General features: G+C 49.3%; 1 protein-coding gene across 2 annotated transcripts in view; it reads right to left on the reverse strand.

The window, feature by feature from the left end:
* Positions 1–26381, reverse strand: part of LOC120949025 (band 4.1-like protein 4) — a 92206-nt gene that overhangs the window by 11243 nt on the left and 54582 nt on the right. For both annotated transcript variants that reach the window (XM_040365962.2, XM_040365963.2), the window contains exons 3-10: positions 3264–3368; positions 3061–3185; positions 2854–2951; positions 2208–2416; positions 1973–2125; positions 1741–1886; positions 1455–1655; positions 207–1301 (exon numbers count right to left, since the gene is read on the reverse strand). In XM_040365962.2, the coding sequence (XP_040221896.2) occupies positions 207–1301; positions 1455–1655; positions 1741–1886; positions 1973–2125; positions 2208–2416; positions 2854–2951; positions 3061–3185; positions 3264–3368 (2132 nt within the window). The remainder of the gene's footprint in view (positions 1–206; positions 1302–1454; positions 1656–1740; positions 1887–1972; positions 2126–2207; positions 2417–2853; positions 2952–3060; positions 3186–3263; positions 3369–26381) is intronic.

Below are 26381 nucleotides of genomic sequence, written 5' to 3' on the forward strand. Positions count from 1 at the left end.
GTAAGGGAGAAATATTAAGGGTTTCTATGATCGCCTGGACGAACAAGTGTCAATAAGTCCGCTTCGATACAAGATCAACTATTTCGGCAAAACGATGACCTACTTTAAAGATGTTTGAAGGACATTCGGGAGTTTAAAGTTACTACATGGCAACCATGTATCCATAACCAGAGTTACTACACCAGTATTGTACTCCCTCTGCTTACCTTATAAGCCCCGAGTTGCGGTCGTATTCGCGCGACGAGCTGATCGTACTTGCCGACCGTATCGATCCACCGTTGATGCCGTTCTCCACCAGGCTACCGTCGCCACCCTTCGCGTACGGGTCCCGTATCCGGTCGATGCGATTGTTGCTCCCTTGGTGCTGGTGCGCCGGCAGCGCATGGTGATGCTGGTGCTGATGGTGCTGATGGTGGTGCTGCTGGTGCTGCTGCTGGTGGCTCGAGAGCGAGGTCGACGATTGATGACTAGTCTTGTGCACCTTGAGTGTGTTGGGCTTTTTGGCGGCATGGTTCGTCTCGACGACCGTGTACGGGATCTCGCGCAGCTGATCCTCGGTCATGCCGGTCGTGTCGACCAGATCGAACTGCAGATGCTTGGTCAGCTCGCTCGACCAGATCTTCTCCGACGGCGACCGGTGCTTGCGGTGGCGCCGGCTCCGATGATGATGCTGGATGATGCCCGCGTCCGGATGGGCGCCCTTCATCACCTGGCTGCTCTTGATGACGGCCGCCTTCGGTACCGCGTCCGAGTGCTGCTTGCGCTGCACCTCCAGCCACTGTTCGCCCGAGTCGACCAGCTCGATCGAGTCGGTCGACCGGCGGTGGCCCGAGTAGCTACGATCGCGGCTCTCCGTGTCCGACCGGTTTCGGCGGCTCTTGGAGCGATGGCGCCGGTGCTTCCGGTGCGAGTTGTGCGACCGGCCGGAGCGGCCCGATCCGCGGCTCATTTCGCTCTCGTTGTCCGACACCCGGCGGCTCCGATGGCGGCGTCGCCGGCCCGAGCGCGACTCGTTCGACGAGTGACTCTCGACCGAGCTCGATCTCATCCGGCTGCTGTTGTGGTTGCTGCTGCCATTGTTGTTGTTGGCCGGTGCGCTCATGCGCGTCGAAGCGGACCGTACCGACTTGGGGCTGGAGTTGATGCCGAACAGGCCGCGCTGCTGCGACCGCATCCAGGGGGCGCTGCGCGTACTGCGTGGCGAGTCGGGCGGCACAACAGATGCTTGCGATTTACCGCCACTACCAGCGCCACTGAGTGCGGCCGGTATGCTGCAAGTAGAACGGTAAGGGCTCTCAAAGCTACACCACGCGAAAAGGGGCACACCAAACACATGAACATGGTGGTGGTGGTGCGATAAGCCGTTGCAAGTGTTGGAGAGCACGAAGAGAATGAAAAATGCGATACATGAGATAGGGAAGAAATGGCAAAACCTGCTGCCACAGCACACTTACGATTGTGCCGGTTGAGGTATGGAAATGGATTTGATTTCCTGCTGAATGTATTTCGGTGCATCGAACATCTTGTCCTCGGTCGTCGGCGGGACATCGTTCATGACGCGCCGCGGCTGTCGGCGGGACGGTGTCCGGGTGAACACGGGCGGTACACGCTGTTGCGTTGAGAGGTCCTTCATCGATTGACGCTCCGAACGGGCACTGGGTGGATGGACGGGAGAATCGGGAGATAGTGTTGGAGAGTTTAGGCGGAAAGCAAAGGATTATTTCGTCTCCCCTTCCTTACCTGTACTTGCTGGCAAGCGTGCCGGTCGCTTGCATCGGTGCCACCCGGACCAGGCGGAAGAACGAATGGTGCTCCACGCAGCACTTCCACAGATGCTTGCAGGCGCTCTTTTTTGGTGTCTCGAAACCGTACGTACTAACTTCATTCTGCAAAAGGAGCAAAGAGGTACCGAGAAAAACGGGTGCTATAAGTGTCCAGTCGTTTGGTGGCACTGCGTTTTTTCGGAACTTACGTTTTTATCACAGACGCGCAGCATAAAGTATCGTCCCTTGTAGTAGACCTTCGCTATCCGAGGCCAGTAGTAGTGGGCGACGGTGGTTTTGTTGCGCAGCACCACGATGCCACCGGGCGTTAGGCCGAGAAAGTACTCCACACTGTCCTCGCCCTGTCGAGGAAGAATGAGATGAGAAGATTATGTGAGGATGTGAAGAATGGTGGGAAGATAGCGTCCGAGGTCCATCACATACCAGCACCGGATGCAGATCCACCCCGTACATGTCGTGCCATTTGACCTTGTCGAGATAGTTAAACTCGGCCTGGGACGGCGCCATCCCTTCCAGCTGGATGTGCAGCTCGTGGATGCGGCTCTCGATTTCCTTCGTTTGGTTGTTGAGCAGCCGGAACTCGGACACGTAGCCGGGCGGATGCTTCCGTGGATCGTAGTTGCCCAGCTCGGCTGTAAAATCAGGAATAGGGCACATGACAGGCCAAAGCTCAAACATTGGGGGACTCAACTAGTGATGGGTAAAATGAAGATTTCGTCGGGATCGAATTCGGCTAGCTCCGAAGAATCAATTCCGGAAAGTAGGTCCGGAATCAGTTTCCTGAACACAACTGAATTTCGGAATCGGTTCTGGAATTCTATTCAGCTCCGGAATCGGTTCCAGAATCGAATTTAAAATCAGTATCGGTTCCGGAATTTAAATCAGCTTCAGAGACGGAATAGGCTCTGAAATCAATATTGGCTTCGAAATTGGAGTCGATACTCCGGAATCGGCTACGACATCAGAATCGATTACAGTACCGAAAATGGATTCAGAATTGATTCCATACACGGAATCGGGGCTCCCACCACTAGACTCAACCACAACAACAACGGCTTTGATTGCTTACCCTGCACGACGTACGCTCCCAGCTCGGCCGCCAGCTCGAACGACACGGGCAGCCGGCCCTGCAGAATGTCCTGCTTCACCTGCAGATACAGCTGGTACCTGGGAGAAAAGGGAGTTTGAGGGTGGTTTTGATAATTAATTCCAATATTTATGGCCAACACAGCACGGTTTGTGGTTGAAGCTAGAGCCGAAGGAACCGATCTCTTACCGCGTGATTTCTTCGACCAGCTTGCAGGGATCGCATGCGTAGAACTTGACGCCAAAGTAAAGGTCGTACGGCACCTTGCCCGCCTTCAGCTGGCGGGAGAGCCTTGCGCCCGGATCGAGCCAGTGCTGGGGGTAAAGAAAAAAAAAAAACTACAATGTCAGTGGTCCCGTCGGGTTGAGTGCCCCATGCCCCGTCATGCTTACCGTCTGATTGTCCTGATCGATGTACCGGATGCCGAAGTAGGCCGTCTCTATCAGGTTCAGCCGGGCGAACACCACATCCAGCAAGGCCTGCCCGGGCAGATCATCCTGCAGAAGAGACGGGGCAAAGAGTCGTAAAAATGGAAAATAAATATTTGACAACCACAGAGTCCCTGCCCAACGGCACCCCAATGTCCCAGCAAATCCCACAAGTCAGAAATTAATGATTTGTTAGCGGACGGGGTTTTCGGAATCATTCTCTCGCCCTCTCTCTCTGCTGTCCTTCTACCGCTTTTCCTGTGTCTGTAATGTCATTGCCTGGATTTCCTCGCGCGCGTTATTGCGTATTGCGACTTCATTTCGCAAACAGTTCTGTTGACGAGAGCCTCACGGTGGACGGTCCTGTTTGGGCCCACAGACACCCACGCACATACCCTCCGACGCGTTCCGGATTATTTGCGTTTCATCATTTTCCGTCCCCAACGAAAAAGGGGTTTTTGTGTAACCCGAGAGCAGCAGGAATAGTAGTAGGGCCTCGGTTTCGCTTGTTTGGTCCGATAATGGTTCCGGTGGCGTTCCGTTGCGGCTGTGATGATAAATGTTGACGTCCCCGTTGACGGGCCATTCCCCCGCGCACTCGCACAATGCGTCTATAATAGTCAGGATTGAAGCGTCAGCGGCTTCGGGCACAATATAAAATAAACAGCACACAGAGCCATGAGCCCCGCGAGCCCAAAACAAATGCACAAAAGTTCAATTAATTCCCCTGCATCCCACCCCGGAACAAAGGGAGCGAGTGATGATTTTGTGGTTTGTGCGGAGCAGTTTCGCAATTTTCGCAATGGCAATGGAGTCAAATTTTGGGCCCTGTTTGGGAAGCTAATTTGATTGCACCGCCATCATCACCACCGGACGGACAGCCACCACGGTCCAGTTTCCTTGCCGGTGCAGAAGAACAAACGCCATTTGCATTTGTCCGGAAACCACCACCACCACCAGGGGTCCGAGTATTGCGTTGCACAGGGCTTTTGGATGGGGGCAGGGAGATACAGGTCAGCCGCTGTGCCGTTTGTCCCGAGTGATAGATGGTGTGCCCGTCGTCTTCACAGCGCAACGAGACCCACGCAGCTTAGCGAGCAGCCGCCGTTTTGGCTTTGATTTACACTTCCTGATCGGTTTGGGCAGCTTACCCAGCCGTGTTCTGCTTGGTTTTCCTCACAGTGGTCTTTGAGGCTTACATTTTTGTACCGTTCCCCCATGCTCCCATGCTTTGCTAGCTGTCATTAAAGAACGATTGGAGCGAATTGTGCACCGTCATAGTGCGGGTTGGACCCACGTGCGCGTCCAGTTCTCACTGACGTCTTGCAAGAGGAACGGTTCACTGGGGAGCCGCTCAGAACCATATGTTGGCGCTGGTACCGTCCATTGCGCGACGATGGACGATACTTCTTTGCTTGCGAAGGAGCTGACCCCATATCGCGTGCCAATCTGTGCGAAGAGCGATGGTGCTGGAGCACAATATAAGACACACGCTTGGGCGAGAACTAGGACTTCCTGCTGCGTTTCCGAGCAGGCATTGGTCGGTTGGTTTTCACGCGTTGGTGTTTTGCCGTCCGCATGAGTCAGCCACTTTGCCAGCGAGTGCAGCAGCCGAGGCAGTGCGAGAAATGATAAATTGTGTGATGATGGTGGGAAATTTGCATTTCCCTCGGAACGATTTGCTCGCTTGTTAAACGCAAAGATGTGCAACACAAACATTTGAATAACGGTTGTGAAGCTGCTAAGACCGATTCTTAAGCAAGACGCTGCTACTTTTGAAGGGTTGAGAAAAAGGTGTCCAAAATCGTTCACGAGTCGCCTAATAGACTAGCACGCGGAGAGTAAGCCGTTAGTTAATGTAATCTCCGACGAGGGAATCAATTAGGCGGAGGTAGCTTTGGTTTGGAGCTTTGCTTGGCTGCGCTGCCAAAACACTGCAACTCCAGTCCTCCTTGTGTGTCGCATTGGCCCGTTTTTGCAGGCTCCGAAAAGAGCACCATGAACTGGGGTGAACTGTCCAATGCACAACTTTTCCGTTATCAGTGCAAATTAACTTTTCTGCACCCGCTGGCATGCACCACCAGCCCGGTCTAATAGAATGTACCTTGAAGGAGAGAGCTCTCGCCTTGTTGGCTGCGTGCGTTTGTTTGCCGTTTTTCACCAGCGCTGACGCTCCCTGGTAGCTGGCACGGTTCCACAAAACCCGCGAGGCGTTGGTTTATGATGTCGTTAATCTTGTTTCAAGACTTATTGTGCACTCATTTTTCACAACCGCCACAGCGAGGATCTAGCAAACGGATAAGCGCAGCGATAGAACGAGCTCAATCCCGGGCTGGTTGAGTGTTTGTGCTCGGGATGCTAGGCGGACGGGATTGTGTTTGATTCAGCTGGAGGGAAAGCGATGCCAGTGAAGTGGTTTGGTAGGAACCATCGATCTTAGTTTGGGAAGCGTGACTTCTTGCTTGATTTTTCGGCAAACAATACCAGCTTGGTGTGTTGTCTTTCTTACTATGGTATTATAACAACATGATAAAGCAAGTTTGTGTTTAAATCAAATTGCGATTGTTACCTTATTCTTGATGTTTTGGAAAATGTAATTTAATTTTGATAAGCTTTGCTACAAACATCGTTGTATGCTTTCTCATCAACTCCTCAGGCTTATGTTTGCATACCTTGATGAAACATTTCGCTGCCAGCATCAAGGCATCATCTTCTCGCGCATCAATTGTGCTGTAAACCAAACAGACGCACGCATTGCACTGTAGCAGGAAAAGCCTGCCGGGAGCGTTCGAAGGGCCAAACCATTAATATGCACCACTGCAGCAGCCCTCAAGCCGGTCGGCGGGGCGTTGATAAGACGGTTCTCTGGTCGGGGCATTTCAATTCGCGCAGACCAAACTGACTGCATCCGACATTGCGGTGGGCCCCGGTGGCCTTGCATTAATATTGATGGGATTTAAATTACGTCTCAAGCCGGCCTGGCAGAACCCGACCGGTAACAATAGTGTCTTTCGCGTGTCTCGGAATTGGTGTGGAGAAGTATAGGGGAGGGAATGTAACGTTTCATCGATCATCACCGATACGCGAAGCAGTGCATTGACGCAGGGGGGTGGGGGGGGGGGGGGGGGTGCACAATCGATTACTGCCCTTGCTGTCAGGGAACTAATCGGCAAACAGCCCGTCAGCTTTGTGCAGCCTTCGGGGTGACTGTTGACCTGCGGGATATAAATCAAGTATGGTTGCTCAAATTTCACAGCTGTCTGTCACTGGGGTTTTCACCAGTCAGATGGAGTGCAGCGGATGCTATCTTGATTCTTGAAAATGATTTGTCTACTTCTGCATGGTTAAAAGTGTGTTTGTGTGCATTTAATAGTGATTGATTTTGGAGCACAAAAAACGAATGAAAAAGCCTGGGAAATAATCAATCCACCAGAGCGAATGCACCTCTTGTTGCCTTGCCGAGTCGTTCGAAGGAACTGTCTGCACTATCGCAAAACTCACCCTTCCCCAAAGTTCGCCAGACCCGAGGCTCTTTGATGTGTCATTTAATCTTCTCCAAGATCGTACCGATAATTGAAAACGTGACGTTTTCCCAGCAACCGTTCGCTTCGCCAACTATGCGCTTCGTCTCTCTCTCTCTCTCTCTCTCTCTCTCTCTCTCTCTCTCTCTCTCTCTCTCTCTCTCTCTCTCTCTCTCTCTCTCTCTCTCTCTCTCTCTCGCTCGATCTCTGACCGAATTTCCTGAATGCAGGCACCAAACTGGCAGCGAAATGTGAGATTGAAGCATCATCCACCCTGCCAGGGCGCGTTCTGTTCCTGCTTCTCTCTCGACTTTTGCAAAGCGTGCACGTTAACAGGTGGTTTAAAATTGTGACTTTCGACGTCCTGCTGCTTTGGCCCCCCATTCCCACGCCACAGCACTTCCCAGAACCTCACGGAAGCCGAACCTCCGTCAAGAGTCTGTCATCATCTATTTGAGTGAACTTTTGTGCGCTCCATTTTCCAGCCGAATTGTGTGCCCTTTTTGTGACATTGCCGCAGGGGGTGTGTGTGTGTGTTGAACGGTAGAGTTGGGGATTTAAGGGAATACAAAAAAGTACATCGTAGACTATGGTGAATCTTTTGTTACGATTTAACTGGGAAATTAGAACTGCTGTGAGCACTGAAACTGAGCGCGCAGCAAATACAAACTTTAACATCATTGTACCGAAAGCTTTGATTACGTTTCCGTTCCGTTCGGCTATTGTTGTTTTATTCTCGCCCAGAATCGCTCCCTTTGCCTTTTGGTTGCTTTAAGTTGGTTGCCGGTGGAACCGGAGCCTTCCTTGGAATCTTATTACAATTCATTAATAAAAAGCAACCCCCGTCACCCTTAGTGACGGCGCACACGAGAACGCGGTCGTGGCCACGAATTATGCGTGAGAAGCTCGTTTGTTTCCTCGCGCGGGTCATGTTTAATTCAAAATGTCATAAACAGTCAAACAAAAGAGGCCCACGATTCCTCGATGGTTTGTTCCGCATTTGTATTGCTTCCGTCGTCGTTCTGCAGAGCCCCTTCTGGGGGAAGATTGGCCGCGCCGGGACTAATTATAAATGCTCCTCCAAAAGTAAACATATTATCTAATTTGTTGACGCTGCTTTGCATTGAATAGGCTCCACTTCCCAGCGCGTTGTCGTAACGGGTGAAAAGTTGCACCAATTTTGAGATGGCTATCCAGACTAGGGGGAAGCTTTCAACCGTGCTCGCACGCGATAATGAAGTCGTTTTCGAATAAATCATTCCATTCACTCCGCGTTGATGGAGACACTAGCTCACGCCGAAAAATGGCTGGCACACGGCCACGTCCGAAAAGCCGCGATGACACACACACGGAAGGATCTAAAGTGAAAGATAAATACCCCCAATCATGCATCCCATTGCGCACCATTACTCATAGCGAGCGGTGGCAGTGCACGTTCGCGATTGCATACTGTCAGGCGCATCGTCTGCGTCATCGTCATGCGTTTCGCGCTAGCTGCCAGCATTATTGCCGCGTAGCAGTAGCATGAAAGGCATCATGCTGCAGCTGCAGATGTACCAACCTGACGGAAAGGAGGAAGCATAATTTGTACAAAGCGTGCATCAATCACGCGCGCAGCAAAACGGCCGAGTGCGAATGCAAGGACGATGCATTCCGTCGAACACTTTAATGAGATGGGCTATTAGACAGCGATGACCTTCAACCTCCGCGCATCTTCTCCCCTTCACTTGGGGTGGTTTTTTTGAGGCATCCAGTGGAGTGGTGAAAAGGAAGCATTTTTCTCCTCGGCTTCATTAGTGAGTGGGAAAGCTTTGACGTCCGCGTGTGTACGATTCGCAACAAACCATCAATTGTGGGGTGTGTCCTTGGCCCATCCGCTGACCTTGATGTGTGTGTGTGTGTGTGTGGGATCACACACATAGGTTCGAATGGCTAATTTGCCTACTCACCCCTCCCTCCCAACATTCCATGAGTGCTTTAATTATGTGCTGCCCACCCGGTTTCTTTCCGTTCAATTGAACTCCCGGTCAAGTGAATCGTACAACAATATCTCGGCAACGGTCTGAAATGATTCCATTTCTGTTCCGTTCAGGCTGGTACCGGTTTGTTCGTCTCGCGAATCCGTGCACAATGTCCGTCATTAATCAATGTGAGCACGCTTTAGTGCGTACCGTCACGGTTACCAAGCGGGTGGGCAAGAAAGAAGGCAAGGCGACAATCGCAAACTCAATCAACCACGTTTCCGGCACGACACCTCAGACGGAATCGTTCCTCGCTGGGGAAGGGATTGGCAGGGAGTGCTGCCAGGAGTGGATTAAACTCCCCACCAGCTTCCCCTTCTCACTGCAAAGCTCCTGAAGCTCGGAGATCGTTTCCAATTTTCTGTGTGCGCTCGTGTGCCTTGTGACAGTAGTGAGTCGCGGTCTCATACGCCACGCTAATGATTGTTAATTCAATTTCGACAAAAAATATCCTCCCCCTCTTCCCCCTCTTTACAGACTCATTAAAAGCCTCTGTACCAGCAATGCTTATAAGGTGAGCATCATACCGCTGGGAAATGGCGCAATACCGCTTGCGAAGCGTCCGTGTGTCTCGGGTGAGGTGCAGCTAAGAAATTAAGTATTAATCACTTCTCAAGCCCTCCGCCGGCTCAATGGCAGCCGAGCCGTGCAAAACCCCTTTGCGACCGCAAGCAAGCAAGCCAATCGCGGGAGTTGCCGAGTATCGAGTGTGTGACGGTGTCGCTGATTTTACCCTTTCATCGACGCTAATTGATCGCTTCGGCTAAACATCGACCGACCGACCTGTCAGCCTGTCACCGACCGTGAGGAATTGGACGGAACCGGGGTGTGTAATAGCTGTGGTAGCGGGTCGCGGACGGCGGTTGCACTCGAAGTTGCATTTGAAGCAGCGAATAAGCTTCATCTCAATGAATTGTACAGGAATGTGTGTGTGTTTGTGCGCGTGAAGTAACTGAGTCTGTGTCGCGTTCGTTTGCGAAAAGATCAACTCAACACCTGACAAAACAAGATCCACTTTTGGTAAAGCCACGTTTGGGGCATGCACTCGGCGAGCCGAATCAATTTAACCAGCAGCACCTCGGGTGAAGGCTGATGCATCAAAAGAAAAAGGAAAAAAATAGATAAAACAAAACATGAACATTTGCAAAAAACGCCCATTTGAGCACGATGATCGATTTTGCAATTTAATCATTTGGCGCGCACGAAATAAACGATTTATCTATTTACATTTCCTTTTATTGCCCATTCCCGCGCAACGTATTTATTTATGTGACCTATTTGCAACGATCTGCTGCGAATGTCCCTCCCCCTCCCATCCCCCGTTGAGCACATTAAGCGATGCTACGAGGATGGCACACGGACGGAAGTGTGAAATAGGCATAATTTGGTTTGGTTTGCATTGAAATTAATTACCATTTAAAAATGGAGCTCACTTTGATAAATGGAATTGCATCGATTTATTGGGCTGTGAATCAGGCTCGGGCAAGCAATTTCCGCACGTGACTGGTGGGAAATTACATCCGCTCTATGCATTTGGGTCTTTAAAAGGCCCTTTTCTAGGGTGTTTGAATTATTTTACGCAACGCGTTACTAATGGATAATGTATAATGTAATTGCATACTTTTCGGCGCTTGGTTATTGATTTAAAACAATCTATGCAATTTGCATCACAAACTACGCTTAATAGAAGGTTGTACTCTTATAAGAGATCTGTTTTGTAGTCCTTACCTCTTTCTTAGAATTTCTTCGCTTTAAAACTAGAAACGCGTTTGAATAGCTCTTGCTCCGTTGCAAGTTACTAAGGGACCTTCACGAAAACTTAACGCTACAATCAACTGCTCAACACGGACAGCCGTTGCTGGGAAGGTCCATCAGTGTAGGTGAATCAATTTAAATCACTATCAACATTGACAAGGGTAAGGAAGGCCTTGGCCCAACGCACCAGCAACGATAACTGCTATCACTGACGGTCGGTGAGTTTTGCTTTCCCGTACTGCCATCAAGTTGGAACAAGTTGGGTTTCTGTGATCCAGCTTTGCATTAGCCGACGTGATACTTTTTACAAAAGGGCAGACACGGGCAAGTTTTCTCGCGTTTTCTCGAGTTTTTCCGAGGTCGCGAACATCTCAAGTAGCGCTCGGAAGTGCAGAAGCTCAGTGGACCATAAATAGACACCATCCATAAATTACATTAATTAAGGCGCGCCTAGTAGAAGTGGAGCCAACTGGAGGCAAGTGACACCGTGCGCTTGTTGACATTTTTACAGCAGTAGCAGCAACAGCAACAGCAGCGGACAAAGTTGTACGGTGTCATTCCGGCGCCTTTGCCATTTTGGAGCAAAGGGGCCAGAAAGCTACAGCACTTGCATTAGTTTCTTTGTTTTTCTTTATTCGTGGTTTATTAAAGTATTTTTACGCATCCTCCTTACCACAGCGCAGCTGCAGCGGAAGCGAACTGTAATACACTGCAGCCTGCTTGCAACTGCAGTTCCCAAGGTTTGGCATTAATTGGCAGATTCTTATCGTTTTGCGGGGAGAGAAGGACGAGGTCGCGTTATTTTCATACATTTTGAAACCCTCCCCCCCCCGCAAGACACGCAGCAAATCAACTTTGCCGCACGAAACAACGAAATCCGACCCGAATGTGGGGCTTTCGTAATTAAAGGCGGAAAACAAAGGCAGCATAATCGCTTCCCTTTTCCTCCCACCATGCGCAACCATTCGAATCATCCGCCTGCTTTGATCGCTTTATGTGACATTAATGATCGTGCTCGTTGATGAAAAATTGAGCCACGACTCTGGCAACGTTTTTTTTTTCATTGCCGACCGGTCCGCCGGCTGATGATTCACTTCAGTTTCGATAAGTTTTAATTAAAACCCATTCATAAGCGCTCTCAGTTAATGTGTGTGTATGCAGACGCTCATAAAGAAGGAAAGGAAAGCGATAGTGCTGTGCAATCCGCCGGCAAATCCGCCCGGGCATGATGCACTTTTCAACGCACGCCGCTGCCGCTTGCCCCGCAGTGTACCGCTCAATCCACACGCCCGGCCGCTGCTGCTGCTGCTGCTGCGTCCGGTATCTCAATCAATACGTTTTTATTTTGCAAATGTATTTCTTTAGCCCTTCGCAAGCTCCCTTGTTTGCGTCCCTCCCGTGTCCAGCAGCAGCAGCAGCAGCAGTGGTGCAACAGTTGCCGCAAACAGCAAGCCTCCCACGAGCAGCACTTGCAAACGGCGGACATAATTATGGTCATTGTGCATCACACGGCGGGTGTATCGCGCACTAGTAATCTTCTTTATTTACCACTTTTTAATAGGATTGCATTGCTCCGTTCAGTTCCCAGCCTCTACTCTGACTCGGTTGCATTCGTGTTTTTTTTGTTTTGTTTAATGGAATCGTTTACATCGTCGTTCGATTCACACCACCAGCATGGGTTTGTCGATCAATGGTGCAGTGGTAAAGCGCCACACCCGGTCCGAGAAGACCCCAGCTGCACTGGGGGCGGTTTGCAACAAATCCCCCATCTGGGCGATGGTGGTGGTGTGGTGGTGCTTCCGCGCTTGATTTATGGAGCCTTACCGCAGACGCGCGCGCGCGCCTCCTAGAAGCGTTTTGTTTTTTTTTTTTATTCCGCTCTCCTTACTCGATTCTCGATTAAAGCCGCTCAAGATGCTGCAGTGAGCGGGAATCATCATGCTACGCACATATAAATCGATCCACATTTGTAGCCCCCGCCTGCCCGCTGGAAGCTATCTTTATTTAATGTAAATCGATAAATCACAAGCGGCGACCGGGATGCGAAATGCGACAATATTTACTCAAACACAGCGTCCATTTATCACCGACCGAAAGGCTTTTTTTCTGTGTGTGTTGTTGCTCCCCAATTTCGTCCATTTGTCGTGGTAAAACGATCGTGTAATGGTGATAAAATTATCATCAAGGAATGGGTTTTTTTGTTGGTGTAATGTAAGTCGAACGGTAAAGCCAGCGGCGTTTGTGTCCTGCCGTGAGTCACCCGGGCGTTGGAGGTGGAGCAAAACCGAATCGAAGGCGAGGCCCAATCACGCTTGCCAGAGTGAACTCATTAATAATTCAAGAGCTCATTTCGTGGTGCAAAAGCGGCTGTAATTGCTAAGGAATCGATCGGCACCGCCCTATGAAGAAACTGCGCCTCAAACTCAAAAGGCAACAACAAACAACACCCGCCAAAATGTAATGCACCACCATCCCAAGAAGACCACCAAGAAGACACAGTGGTAGTGTGCCGCGGTCTATTTGATTAGCGATCGGAACGATCAAGACTGGTAGCTGAGTCCCTTTCGCGAATTTCCCACCGGCGACACGATAAATATATGTACATTTGCCCGCCACTAAACACACACTCAGAAAGGCACACACAGACGCGTTAATATCAATTGAGATATTGCAGTTTAAGCTGAGTGCGCCTGCCCTTTCCATTCCACTGCCCAAAGTAGCCCTGCACGGACGTGTTGAAAAATTAATCGTGACTGCAATTCGACTCTCCGTCGACCGGCCAAGAGCTCTGCAGTTGGGCACGTCGCGCCCAAAACTGTAGCTGGGGCAAGGAGTTTTTATTGGAGCGCCAGTAGCAGCCGGTGACTAATTTGACACATGTCACGTTAGTTTAGTGTCCCCGGGCCACGGGCGGGACGGGCGAGCCGTTTGCTCCCGATGTCGGCTGGCAAATGTCGCGCGGCTCCCAAGCTGTCGGCGGCCGTTCGCCTCGTTCGCCGTCAGCAATTACGGTAAAATATGATTTCCTTGAACTTCGCTCCATGGGCAATCGCGACGGTTCCGGGAGTTTTCGAATGCACCGAGCACACAAAAACACCATCAGCGCCATCAATCGTTCGCTCCAACTCCGGAACGGCGAAGACGACGCTGCTGCTGCTGCTTGTCGGGGAAGATGCACGGGTGCATTTTGCTCGCAAGACGACTAACAAGCCGACCCTTCCGCCTGCCATCATTTATCTTACCGGCCCTTTCGGTGTGTGTGTGTGTGTGTTTGTGCGTGTGTACCGTTAGAAAATCTCATTCATTGTGTACGCATTACGCATTTCATGCTCGCAAAGGGAAGAGGAGAAAGCCGCCGGCCGCCAATCTTCGCAAGGAAAAACGGTTTCCAGTTTATTAAAAACCTACAAACGACGCCGGTTAATTGCACACCGCGTATCGATTAATCATCTCCCGCGAGAAGGGGAACTCTATTTTTCCACCCGAGTTCTCGAGCGCGCATCCGTCTATACTGCGAGATGGCTCGGTGGCAAAAGGGGGCGAAAGTCAATAGACAATTTAGCGTCTCCGCCGCTGTCTTCCTGTCTGCCCAAGAGGGGAAGAAGCTGGCGTGTGTGTGTGTGTGTGTGTGTGTGTGTGTGTGTGTGTGTGTGTGTGTGTGTGTGTGTGTGTGTGTGTGCAGTCCCAGTGCGGTCGTTTGATAGGTATCTCATTTTGCCGCCTGATCGATAACGCTGTCGGCTTGCACTGCGTATTGCAATCATCGCGTAGGGCCTTGCAAGCACGACCACCCTTTTGCGGCTTGTTGTGGTGTGTCGGTTCGTCGCTTTCCCACCGATGGTAGGTGCCAGTAGGTTTGCCTCGCGTTACTTGGCAAGAGGCCACGCTGTGTAGGAGCAGCGGGACGAGGCGAGGAATTTATATCAATTTAATAATCTATTAATTTGAATGTTTCGATCAGGTTCGCCGTTTGCCGCTTGCGAGAAATTACGGTAGCCCAGGACGGGCAAGCGCGGTGGGGAGCAGTTAACCCACTAAACGACACTCGCGGTGCGGTAACGGTACGATATGGCAACATAGTTATGCAATTTTCCCCTCCCGTCTCCATATGAGGTGGTTATTGGCTCTCCGTCTGCTCTGTTTCGTCCCATCAAATGCGCTGATTACGTTTTCCTCCGTGGATAAGCTTTAAACGAGATAAGATGTGAAGCTGGCAGATGCAGCCTGTCCGTAAGTGGATGGCTGAGAGATATTAAAGTTCACCATATCGGGGATGTGTAATATCTTGAAGAAATGCGTTCCGATTTTAAAACCACTGCTGATAATGTCCCGTCCGTCCCGTCGATCCATCCGAGCGTCTTTACCTGTAGATGGGAAAGGGAGAAAAGAAAAGAACAATCGTCATTACTCTACGAACGTATTCATCAAGGACAGTGACAGTAATTACGACGACATGCTTGATACAGTAACGGGATGGGGGATTACAAATGGCTTGTTTGTCGCTTGTCAACGACATTGGTTTTGTATCCAGCTGTTCCTATACACTAGGCCGCCTTGGTGTGGGTCAATTAGAAGCTAAGCGGAGTGCGGTAACGCTGACGGTTCTAATTAGACGGAGCTGGCGTTACTGCTGCCATGCCCTAGTGTCACACTGTTAGGCCAGCTGGTGTTGACAGGTTGAACCAGCGCCAGAGCAGTGTTTATCTTGATTGGTTGTCGAGGTACGCGAACGACTGAGTTTGTCGACGGAGCACGGGGCTTTAGATATGTTAACACTGATAAGTAAATGGCGACTTATTCATAATTTAACGTGAAAAATGAGTCTCCTTTCGAAAAGGTAATAAATTTTGAGAATTTTGGTTTCAGAATTGAATCATGGAATGTAACCTCTCCGTTCTATCTTGAAGTAAAAGTGGTAGATATCTATCGCTGTTGGAGCAAAGCTGCCGAGCTTCCTGTTCTTGAATTTCCGAGGCACAAAGAATACCCAATTCTTGTTACAAGCGTTCCGACACTGTCCCGGTCACCCTGCTTCCTTCTTCCAGAACAAAACAAAAAAAAAAACACTTAGCAACGTTACCTACAACTGATCTAGTTTACCAATCGTATCGTTTTGTATCTTGGATGCTGTTACATCATCGCCCTTTTGTTCACGGTGCAATTCAATTCCTAATCGGAAGCCCCTCTTGTGTCCGGTGCGCAAATCAAGACGTCACGTGTAGCCAGAGAACCGTGAAAGGTTCTCACATAAAGGAGTGAATGAATCCAGCTCCTGTGTGTATATGTGTGCGTGTGTGTATTGACCCTAGTGTACGAACAATTCACTCCTAGTAAACAGACCATGGACAGGATGACGAGCCGCCTGCTCCTGCTGTGGTCCAGTCTGCAAGGAAAGGCTCGCTGCTGCTTCTGTGCCTTGCTATGCTTCCCAGCTGGCATCGGAAGCATCGACAAGTTCCAATACCACCTACACAGGACGGATTTGCGGTTATCGTTTCATTTTGTTGATCTTCCACGTCCTCCCTACTGCCCTTCGGTACTTTCCTCGGCTAGCCATATTACACAACAAAACCACGGGGAAGCCAACTAACAATGGGAACCGTTCGCAAAGATTTCTATGCCCAAACCGTACGAGCCGGAGATCCTTTTGGGTATACATACGCGTGTATGGTCTTTGATTTCTGTTTGCAACCAACGTGGCCAACGTTCAAAGACTTTTCGTCACTCGACACTTGGGGTGGGAGTAGGAGAGTTGGAAATTCAAACCAACGGGGGTGTAATTTATTTGTCTCAATTTAATGCAATACTTCCTGCGATACTCTCCTCCACGACCTGGTGGTGTGTGTGTGTGTATGAGTCGAATGTCGCACAGTAAACGCTTCAACACCGGTGCTTTGACTCTGTGCGGTTTTGGGTGCGGAATGCAACCCCACCAGCAGGTTGGCAATTGACCAGCTTGGCGAACGATTGCATCCCTGTTTTTGTACGATCGGTCGGCTTACCGGTCGGGCGGTTAGTCTCTCGAATGACATCGTATCGATGGCATTGGGTGCAAACCGAAAAACCAAGAACACCGCTCCCATCTCCAAGGCAGCAACACTGAGCTCGCCCGACCCGAACCACGTTTTGCCCCTAACCGGATGTCTGCACTGTTCGGGCATAAATTCCGGAACAGCGCCATCCGGTGCTGACTTGGGTAATGTGGAAGCTTTTTGTGCTTTTGTGTTGGAGAAAGAGAGGCAGAGAGAAATAAAGAGAGAGAGAGCCGGTCAGGAGGGAAGGGATTTTTCGCAACCATTGCCAACTGTGTCCCAGTGCGTCTTTATGGGCGAATTTATGGTAATGTGAGCATGATTTCCTTTCCGAACAAATGTTCCGTTCTTTCTTCTGACCGGTCACACACCGGTTCGGCTAGTGTGCCCCAACCCACCACCACCAATGGTCGTAACATTTTTCTGGTGGTGTTCGTTTGTTTTTAGTGCTGAAAACAAAACAAATAAAAAACCCACTTCCGGCAACATGATACTGTAGTATTTTCTGATGTGCCCAGAGAAGCGTTTCATCCGGGTCCGGCGACTGACGTAATGATCCAGTTGTTGTGGTTTTGTTTATAGACTACTATCCCAGTGCTCGATAATTTCGGTACAATTTGTATCAGTTTGTGGTGGAAAAATATTACATTTTGATTCGTTTAATTCTAGCCAGCTCTTTGTTCTTTGAATTCCCACTGCTCAGCATAATGCAGCTCTCGTATCCTCTGGGGGGAATTTTCACAAATGAAAGTGCAGAATGGAACTCTAGTACCATACACCACTCTCATCACATCCATACATAAAGGAAGGGAGCGTTTTACCGGTGCACAGATTACCTTTTCTTGTGCACGGAAGGGAATATGGACCACACACCACCAGACAGCCTTCTAGCATCCGGTGCTTTGCAGTGTGTAAATCACGGGAGAATAAAAAAACAATACCTTTGGTCCTTTATAAAGGGCTAACAATGGTGGAGGGGTGGTGAACAAGGAAAGTTGCGTTTATGAGTGGCTTTATAGCTGCCGTACGCACCACCGACGCTGCGCTACACGAATGAGTGGCACTTGCATTCCTCCGACAGTCTGCCGACACGCGGGAGAATCATTTCTCCCCGGTCCGGGCTTAGGGCCTGTTCTGTGTTGACTGTTTTAAACCCCAGTTTTCCTCCGTCTCGTTTTTCCAACCACTAGTGATGGGTAAAGTTGGCAAAAATTCGGTGTCGACTATGATCCGACTCTGAAAATTTCGGAACCGACTCCGAATGGTAGGTCCGCCCGACATTATCCGGAATCGTCCAGAATTGCTTGGAGTCGAAGTCTTCTGAAATCGGAGTCGTCCGGACTCATTTCGAGTCGTCTGGAGTCGACTGGAGTCGCCTGAAGTTGAAGTCTTCCGAAATCGGAGTCGTCTGGAGTCGACTGGAGTCGGTCTTTGAAACAAAGGCCTGTATAAGAAGTGCACGCGCAAAGTAAAAGACAAAAATACACACAACGTAATGAAATGCTTGATCAGTCGAAATGCTTGAAATGCACCGGTCGACTCCGGGTACTCCGAATGATTCCGAATGTCTCAAACTCCAGTCGACTCCAGATGACTCTGGATGACTCCAGATAACTCCAGATGACTCCGGCCAACACCGGCCGGCTCCAGACGACTCTGACCCGGAATACTTCAACTTCAGATGACATCGACTCCGGCCGGAACTAGTGGTTCCCATTTTGTCGGAGTCGGAATCGGACCAACAATACTCGGAATCGGATCGGGTGCGCTTCAGAGAGCACAACACTGTTCTTATCCTGCCCGTTAGCCCGTCATCAGCGGGCTGGTGGCTGTCAACTCTCTTATCTCATCTATTTCTCAAAACTCCACCGACTGCCTTTCTGCGAGACCGTGTCGGTTTTTTTTTTTTGTTATGTTTTGTAGCTCTGTTTTCCCCAGGATCACGCGCTCACCATCGTTGGAAAAACTCGAGCATCCTTGAGCATTTTTTTTTACTCCACTTCTGCTTTTCCCCTATGCCTTCCTCCATCCGGGTGGTTTACAATGCTTTCCAGCAGGTTGGAGTGGAGTGTGCCTTTCTCTCGCTGGTAAATATTTGTTTAGCGTCGCAGCTGCATCTGTGCACTGGTTGTTGTGTGCGTGCGTGTGTACGACAAGGAGGGGACAGATTTTAAAGCTATGATTAAATTAATTTACCCCAACAGCCACCTCCGTTGAAGTACACGGTGACAACAACAAATGAAGTGGCAAAATCACAACCTTCGCCAATGGTGCTACGCTTTTGTGCTTTGTCTGCTGCTCGCTGTACTAAGGCTGGGAAGACAGCAGTGCAAACACCCACCGGTACTTTATGCTGCTTGGTCCTGGCAAGCCCTGTTGACAAGCAGGCCCAAAAAGTTGCTTTTTTTGTGTGCTAACTTTGCTACTTTCTACTTCAATTCAATTCACTCCCAGCGGCTCACCATTGACAAGGGATAAAGTGGCTTTTGTGGAAGGGAAAACAAAAACCGGGCGCATACGCGCTATTTATGCCTTTATTTTTACGCCCAAGCGCTGTGGGTTGTGTAAGTGGTGGCGCAGCCAGCGGTTTGTCGCGTTCGCGTTTCCGAGCCCGCCATTTCTCCGCGCCACCTTCAGGATTGGATAGAATTACAATTTAGATTATAATATTTAATTGGAAAATGTGTTTTCGTCCTTGGAAGGCGGCTCGGGGCCAAGGATTTCGGCGCAGGGGGAGATGGAAAGTAGATTGGGACGCCTTTTTGTACCGGTAAGAGCATACCTGCCCGGTCTGTTGGCCTGGCAAAAACGGTTTTCCGACCAGCCGCAGGCCACTCTCACAGTCAGCATATCCTATCGTTTTTTATTCATTCTCTTGTCCCTCGGTTTTCTCTTCTTCTCGCTCTCATCTCGTGCCTGCTTTTTTATTACATTCAACCATCCCCCGGCTTCACCCACTTAACGGTTTCGGATTGTATAACGAAGCGAAATAAAAACAGATTTTCCAGTACTTTTCCACGTGGAAAAGTACCCGGCACGGCGCTTTTCACTTACTGCTGCCGCTGCTGCTGCTGCTTCGTTCCTTCTGCAGCCCGATGTTTCTTTAATGTTGTTAATTTACAGAAAATGAGCAATTCTGTGGCCCCGCGGGGTCACCGGGGCCGCAGGTGCTGCGAGCCCCGGGAAACGATGCAATTCGCTTGCTTTATCAAGGCAACCAGAGGCGAGCGGCTGCAATGGCGGCTGTATTGCATGAATCCGGAATCCGTGGGTGCCATTTGCCATTCCACACTAAAGCCGGTTACCTATTTTTTGCGATTTCACCTTTTTGTGCCATCCACGCGTAAAGACGATCCTTGTTGTTTGTTTTTTTTTCTTCTCTATGTGCAAAGGATCAAGACACTTCGCCGAACGGGGAGGCCAACCCTCCCCCCACAGGTGGGTGTGTTGAAAGAGACAGTGAAAAAAGGAAATAGAGACAAACAGTAAGCTTGGCCCGACGGTACGGACGGCAAACTGTACGTGGCCGAAAGGGCGTAACCTTTGCCCAGGGAAAACGGGGTGGGTTGGTAAGTCGATCCTCTTAGAGGCGAGTGGAGAAGCAGCACGGGGAGCTCCTTCCTCATTCCCCTTTTCACCACATGGGTGAAGAATACTTGCATTTTGTTTTACACAACAGCAAACATGCTGAAACACATTTTCCACTCGCGAGTTTATTCAACGTGAAATGAAATTATACGCGCACGGGAAGTGGCCACCCACTGGCGAGGTGAGCTTCGTGCAAGCGCCTTAAATTGCATTACGATTTTCACCCTCATTACTGCTACACGTTGCATGCGTGTGTGTGTGTGTGTGTGTGTGTGTGTTTGTGTGTAACTGCAGACAAATTGGGCCGTTGCCGTTCGCTTTTCCACCGATAACTTCATTCTACAGCCGCAAGAAAAGGGCTCGCACGAGGGGGCAAAACTCATCAAAAGCGCACAGTGCACTACCGTTTGAAGAGCGCACACACATACATACATACACACATGGCACAAACCACACAACCCACGCGGGAAGGCGGGAAATGTGTGCTCAAACATCACTCTTGCACGTAAAATCTCATTTTCGAATTCAAAATCCGAATCAAAGCCAACAAACTGGGTGCGATCCCCCGGTACGCGTTCCCAGGGCTGCGAGGGTCTCCCTGAAACACAATGTGTGCGTGTATGTGTTCCGGGCAGAGTGAATAGTATTTAATGTGGTGTACCGCGGTAGGTTGTAACCGCAACCGCATCCCGGGGACGCACCGGTGCAAGATTACTTTCATCCCGGGCATCTTCCCTTTTGCTCTTCTCTTTGCCTTTCTCTCTCTCTCTCTCTCTCTCTCTCTCTCTCTCTCTCTCTCTTTTCATACACACTAACATCACAATGAACCGAAATCAAAAACCGGAAGCTCCTATGAACGCACCAACAAACAACATGGGCCTCCCCCCCGACAGCATGCGTTATGTTTGCTCGGTGGGAAGCAAATAATTAATTCTTGCATTACCAACGCAACGCGGTTCGGTATTTGAAGTTCCCTATACTCTCGGCATCGGTGTGTGTGTGTGTGATTGTATATGAGTGACATACGGGTCCTTTCGGCGGCCAATCTCGTCAACCTTTGCCATCGTAATGTGCACGCGACAACATATTAATATTGCTCACGGTGGTACATATTTTGTGAAGCCAGTCGCTCTTCAGTATCTAGCCGCTTGGAACAGGATTTAGTTGCAGCGCAAGGAAGGCAAGCATGGGCGTATGATTCCGCGTAGTATCATAGCATCGTTCGATTGCTCTGTCACAGTCTCATGCTGCTCAGTTTCAATAAGCTCGCCCGAATGGTTTGTTTCGACATTAGCGAGAATGGGATTGTTGGTTTATGTTTCTGTTGTCCTTCTGGACTTGAGTTGATTTTCTGGTTTTGAAGTGCGTGAAGCAACTACTAGGCTATATCCTTTACAGTATTACGATCAGCCTGGAATAGCTTGCGCGGGAGGGACTTTAACGAGACACGGTCGTAAATTTCACCTCGATCGAACGCGAAGCGCGTGTGTGAAAGGAAAAGTCCGCTCTGGAGCCGTCGATCCGATCCGGCTTGCGGCCTGCACTGGTTAAACAAGGTTAATTGTGATCGAAATTCGACACATTATGACCCCTAGCCGGGGACGACACCTCACCACCATACCGAAAACGTGTTCACCCGAGGTGTCGACATGGGCTGCGACACCCTCTTTACCATTGCGATTGTGACAGGGAATTTATAGCTGCTTGGCTTGGCTCGCGCGGGTTATTGAGTACGGGATTGTAATAAAAAAAACGACTGTACACGAGGTTTTATAGACATACAGACGCACACACACACACTCGACAAAGAGACGAATCTCCTCCCGGTGCGCTATGCTGGCTTGGTTGGTCAGTGGTCGTTTCTGGATGGCATTTGCATCTTTCGACCACAGGTGTGGGAAGGCACGAAGCGAGATCCTTACCGGACACGACTTCAGGCATTGTATGTTGTCCGCGCTTGGACATGACATTCGCTGCTACCCCGAGCTGTCATGAGTCCCCCTCACGAAGCCGTGCCGGTCGTCCCGCCTGGACTATTTACGATCTCGCTCACACTCTGGTGCTGGTGCAGCCTACGTATGAGTAATTCCCGTGGTCTGCGAATGGTTCTGGTGTGTATAATGCCAAACGGGTGACACCTATAAATCCATGTCGATAGTATAAAGGCAATTTCAATTAGTGTTAATAAAGCGTAATGTTTTTTTTTTTAAAGCTTGATTTATGTATTGCAATATTTTCTGCCAGTCACAAATTTCGCAACGCAAGTGTTACACAATAAAAGAAGTCTTTTGTGTAATACGATTTTTGATTCCCTTGTGTAACTGCGCAAACAAAGATTGATCAAAAATGGAGATCTCTACAATATTTTCAATGGATTTTTGACATTTTCAAGTCCTCCAAAATAAATGTCCAATGTTGTTTAAAAAAGCAATTAAATTAAAGGATTTCTTCATTAATTTTACTCCTCCCTTTCATTTTCTAATGCTTTCGTCTGCCGTTTCTTCCCCCTTACACAACTGAATTTGAGCTCTTTACAATCTTAAAAATACGGTTTCCCCGCCGTGAGCCAGTCATTTTTCCAAGCAGCTAAACGTTTACATTCATCCCACACGCTCGACGACAACCCCACACGACCGTAAAAAAAAGTTTGACCGAAAAGTCGACGAATAGTTAATTGGAAAGCTTTTCATCCCGTTTAACGGGACGGGGTTTTGCCATTTCATTTTCATTTCCTGTCCCCTGTCTGCTCCAAACATTCCAGGAGCAGCGAAACTCGCCATCGTACGCCTCGAGGCATCGAAAACTAGCGGCCGAGGGTACTGGGGACGCGCTGATAAGAAACTTTTCCCGCCCGGCAAGACCCGCATATACGCATGTTTCTGTGTGTGTGTGTGTGTGCGGGAGTGGGAAAGGATTTGATAAAAGGATTTCGATCGAAATGAGTCCTGAAATATATGTGTCTGTAAGGTGGCGTGTGTTCTTTTTTTTTTGCTGCTTTCCCGCTCGTCGTGTCTGCTTTTTAGTTCATCAAATTCAGCTTCGTCCATTTGCGCCGTCACCCCGTCAAACCAGCTCTACAAAGAGTTGGTGAGCAACCAGCAACCGAAAGTTGACCGCAATAACTTTCAATTTGTTGTTAGATAACACAGGCCCCGACACTCGAAGCCTTGGTCTTCGTCATAGTTGAAGGCACGTCGTTTAGCGACCGAAACAGGAGCGACACAACGACTCGCCATCGGTTGGGATTGACATGGAAGGGATGAAAAACGGACCCACGAGGGGTGTGAGTGTGGTTTGGGTGTGAGCGTGTGTGTGTGTCTGTGTGTGTTTCTGAGGTTGTTCGTGCGATAAGGAAAAACACTTTGCCTCACATAAGGAAATTTTATGGGCACTCCTGTACACTTCCGTTCGGGGCCTGCCTTTTTCCCCCATTCTGCAAAGACACACACACACACACACATAAACACACCGTCTTTTCACGTGATTGCGACCGACCGAGGGGAAGGGGGGAGGCAGAAAAAGGAAACACATTACGAACACCAACTCCTTGGGGAAAGATTTTCTTTCGATGCCATTTTGCCTGCCCCGACCGACGCGCGCGTTTGCTCCATTTGCACGTGTGCTGCCGGTTTTCTATGAAGTTCTCGTTCCCTTTCCTGCAGGGAAAAACGCACCATTGCGAGCGTCGTGTTGTGTGTCGTTTCCTTTTCCGTTGCTCAATTACTTTGCACGTGTATGCGGCGCGTACGGCGGCATGAAGAGATCCGACCCAGTTTCTCCTCCCGCTCCTCGGCCATGGTGTGCGTTTCGGGTTCGAGAACGCAAGATACAGCTTACAAATTATTTATTAAAGAAGATTTTACTGCTCCAGTACATTTTATTACACACACAAGCAGCAGTCGAATGGAACACACACCTTCGGGGGATTCATGGGGGTATGTTATTCCCGGTTCCTATATTTCCCATTTGCTCGGTTTCATTGCCGGCTAGCTGTATGTAGTACTTGATCCTGCATCTGTTTTACTATTTTTACAGTGAGTGACAGAATATTTGTTACGAATATAGGAGGATAGATTGAAGGACACACAACGCTTTGAACAAAGCTTGAATCGAAATCTTGTTCCCTTTTTGTGTTTTTGAAGACTTTTCGTAGATGCTTCAAGCTAGACTTGATCCAACGCTCATCAGCGTGCAACAGTAGACGGCTAGCACGACGCCACGGGACAGCTCGTGTTTTGCGTTGCAAAATGTTCAACTTAAACCATGAATTTCATTTATTTTATTTATTTGCTTTTTATTTAGTTATTACATACATCCAGCTTTACAACAAGGTATTATTACTTAAACAATTTTTCATCTGCATCAAATGTTAATCACAACACTGTTCGCCTAGATGTTGAGTCAACGCCTTCGTCATTTAACCACCGCCCATCCAATCCTCCTTCACGCTAAACTGGACGACGAAACACGGTGCGTGCAAAAGCCAAGCAGCTGTACCGTGTTTCGCCTGCCCGGTCTGTCCGTCACGCAACAAAACACAGCCAACACGGTGATATGGCGTACGGCGTATGGCACAAAAGCAAGGTGTGGCCGATTCTTGATTAAAGCACCGCGCCACCCTCGAGATTGAGCTAATGCATTAGAGCGATCTTGCAGTTGGGCGAGCTGTTGTTCGTGCTGCTCACTTTAATGCGAGCAAAAGAACCGATTCCAATCCCCGGTGTGCATGCATCTAATTCTCCTTGCGGAAAACGGGTCGGGACTTGGATCGAAACGTCGATAGTGTGATCCTTGTAGAGACGCTTGAACTGCAACAAAACTAGAGCACGATAGAAGGCACACTTGGTGGTTGGGCCACTGGACAACAAAAGCGTGAAACCCCTTCATTCAAACCAAACGATAAGCCAGCCCGGGGAAGGAAGAAAAGTACAGAAAATCCTCCACACCCAAACATCCAATCAAACGCGGCGCTGTTCATTCCCCTGCCGTACCACGATTATCGGTGTTTTGGGGTGTCCGCGGACTGTGTTTCCGAGGAAAATTAAACTTAACGATTATGGCCAGCGCTAGCGTGAATGGTAGAGTGGTGCCCGGTTGGTGCGGTTATGTCTTCGATTTACCCAAACGGCTAGCCAAACTGAGTGAAGAAAAAAGCTGCTGAGTTACGCAGTTTTGTGTATGTGCGGTCGTTGTTTTCCCTTCCGGTGCGAGCTGGGGATAGAAGGGCATTTCTCCTGCTGGTTTTCGTGCTTTTGCCCGTTCGCAACGCGCCATAACCCCTCACCCGAGTGTGAGCATAAAATAATTCATGAATTTTTATTGCGACATTTTCGCTCTGTTATTTCGGTTGCAATAGCCCGGGCGTTCGAATGTGTTCGAATATGGCGCTCCGACTATTGAAGAGGGAGAGAGAGCTGGAACCGCGCTGGACCGAATGAAAGGGCAGCTACGAAATTCGCCAGAGATGCGTAATAAATTTGGATTTCGTGTGGATTGTGTGGCGTCGTGGAAAGGGCGATGGTGGTGGTTTCAGTCACGCACCGCACCAGAGGGGGAGGCGCGGTGTGATGGCGCGGTGGAAAACTTTTCCACGCCTATAAAGCAAGGAATTTTCGCCGTTAAATATGATCGAGCGTATGAATGTAAAGTATCTCCATAAAGTGGATTAAAACCCATATCGTTAATAGAAATGTGAATTACTTCGACGAAACTTGTGCGACCATACCGACCGAACGCTGGTGTTGGTATGCTTCTGTGTGTGTTTCAATGTGCAAAGGATGAGGATGAAAGTTATGATTTGAATGTTTCTCACTGCCCTTTGACCTTTATGCGATGGGAAAATGTTGAGAAATTGGGCAAAGAAATGTACTCAAAAAAGTGCTTCCATGTACCGTACACAACCTTTGCGCCGTGGTAGGTAAACATTTTCCCGCTACAATTCGCTCAACGTACACGCTCGATTTTCCAACACAGTGTTCCTATTGCGTTCCGTTCCATTACGCATCCGGTTGATTGCAAAAGTATCAATATCCTTTTCCGATCAATATCGAAATCGGCAAACAGAACAAAAAACGTGGGGAGTTGGGTTGGCGTAAACCGCTGGAAAGCCTCTTACATTTTAATCACACATTGATAATAATCCCCACACAGACACACACACACACA

Source organism: Anopheles coluzzii, chromosome 2 (genome assembly GCF_943734685.1).
Source record: "Anopheles coluzzii chromosome 2, AcolN3, whole genome shotgun sequence".
Taxonomy (NCBI): domain Eukaryota; kingdom Metazoa; phylum Arthropoda; class Insecta; order Diptera; family Culicidae; genus Anopheles; species Anopheles coluzzii.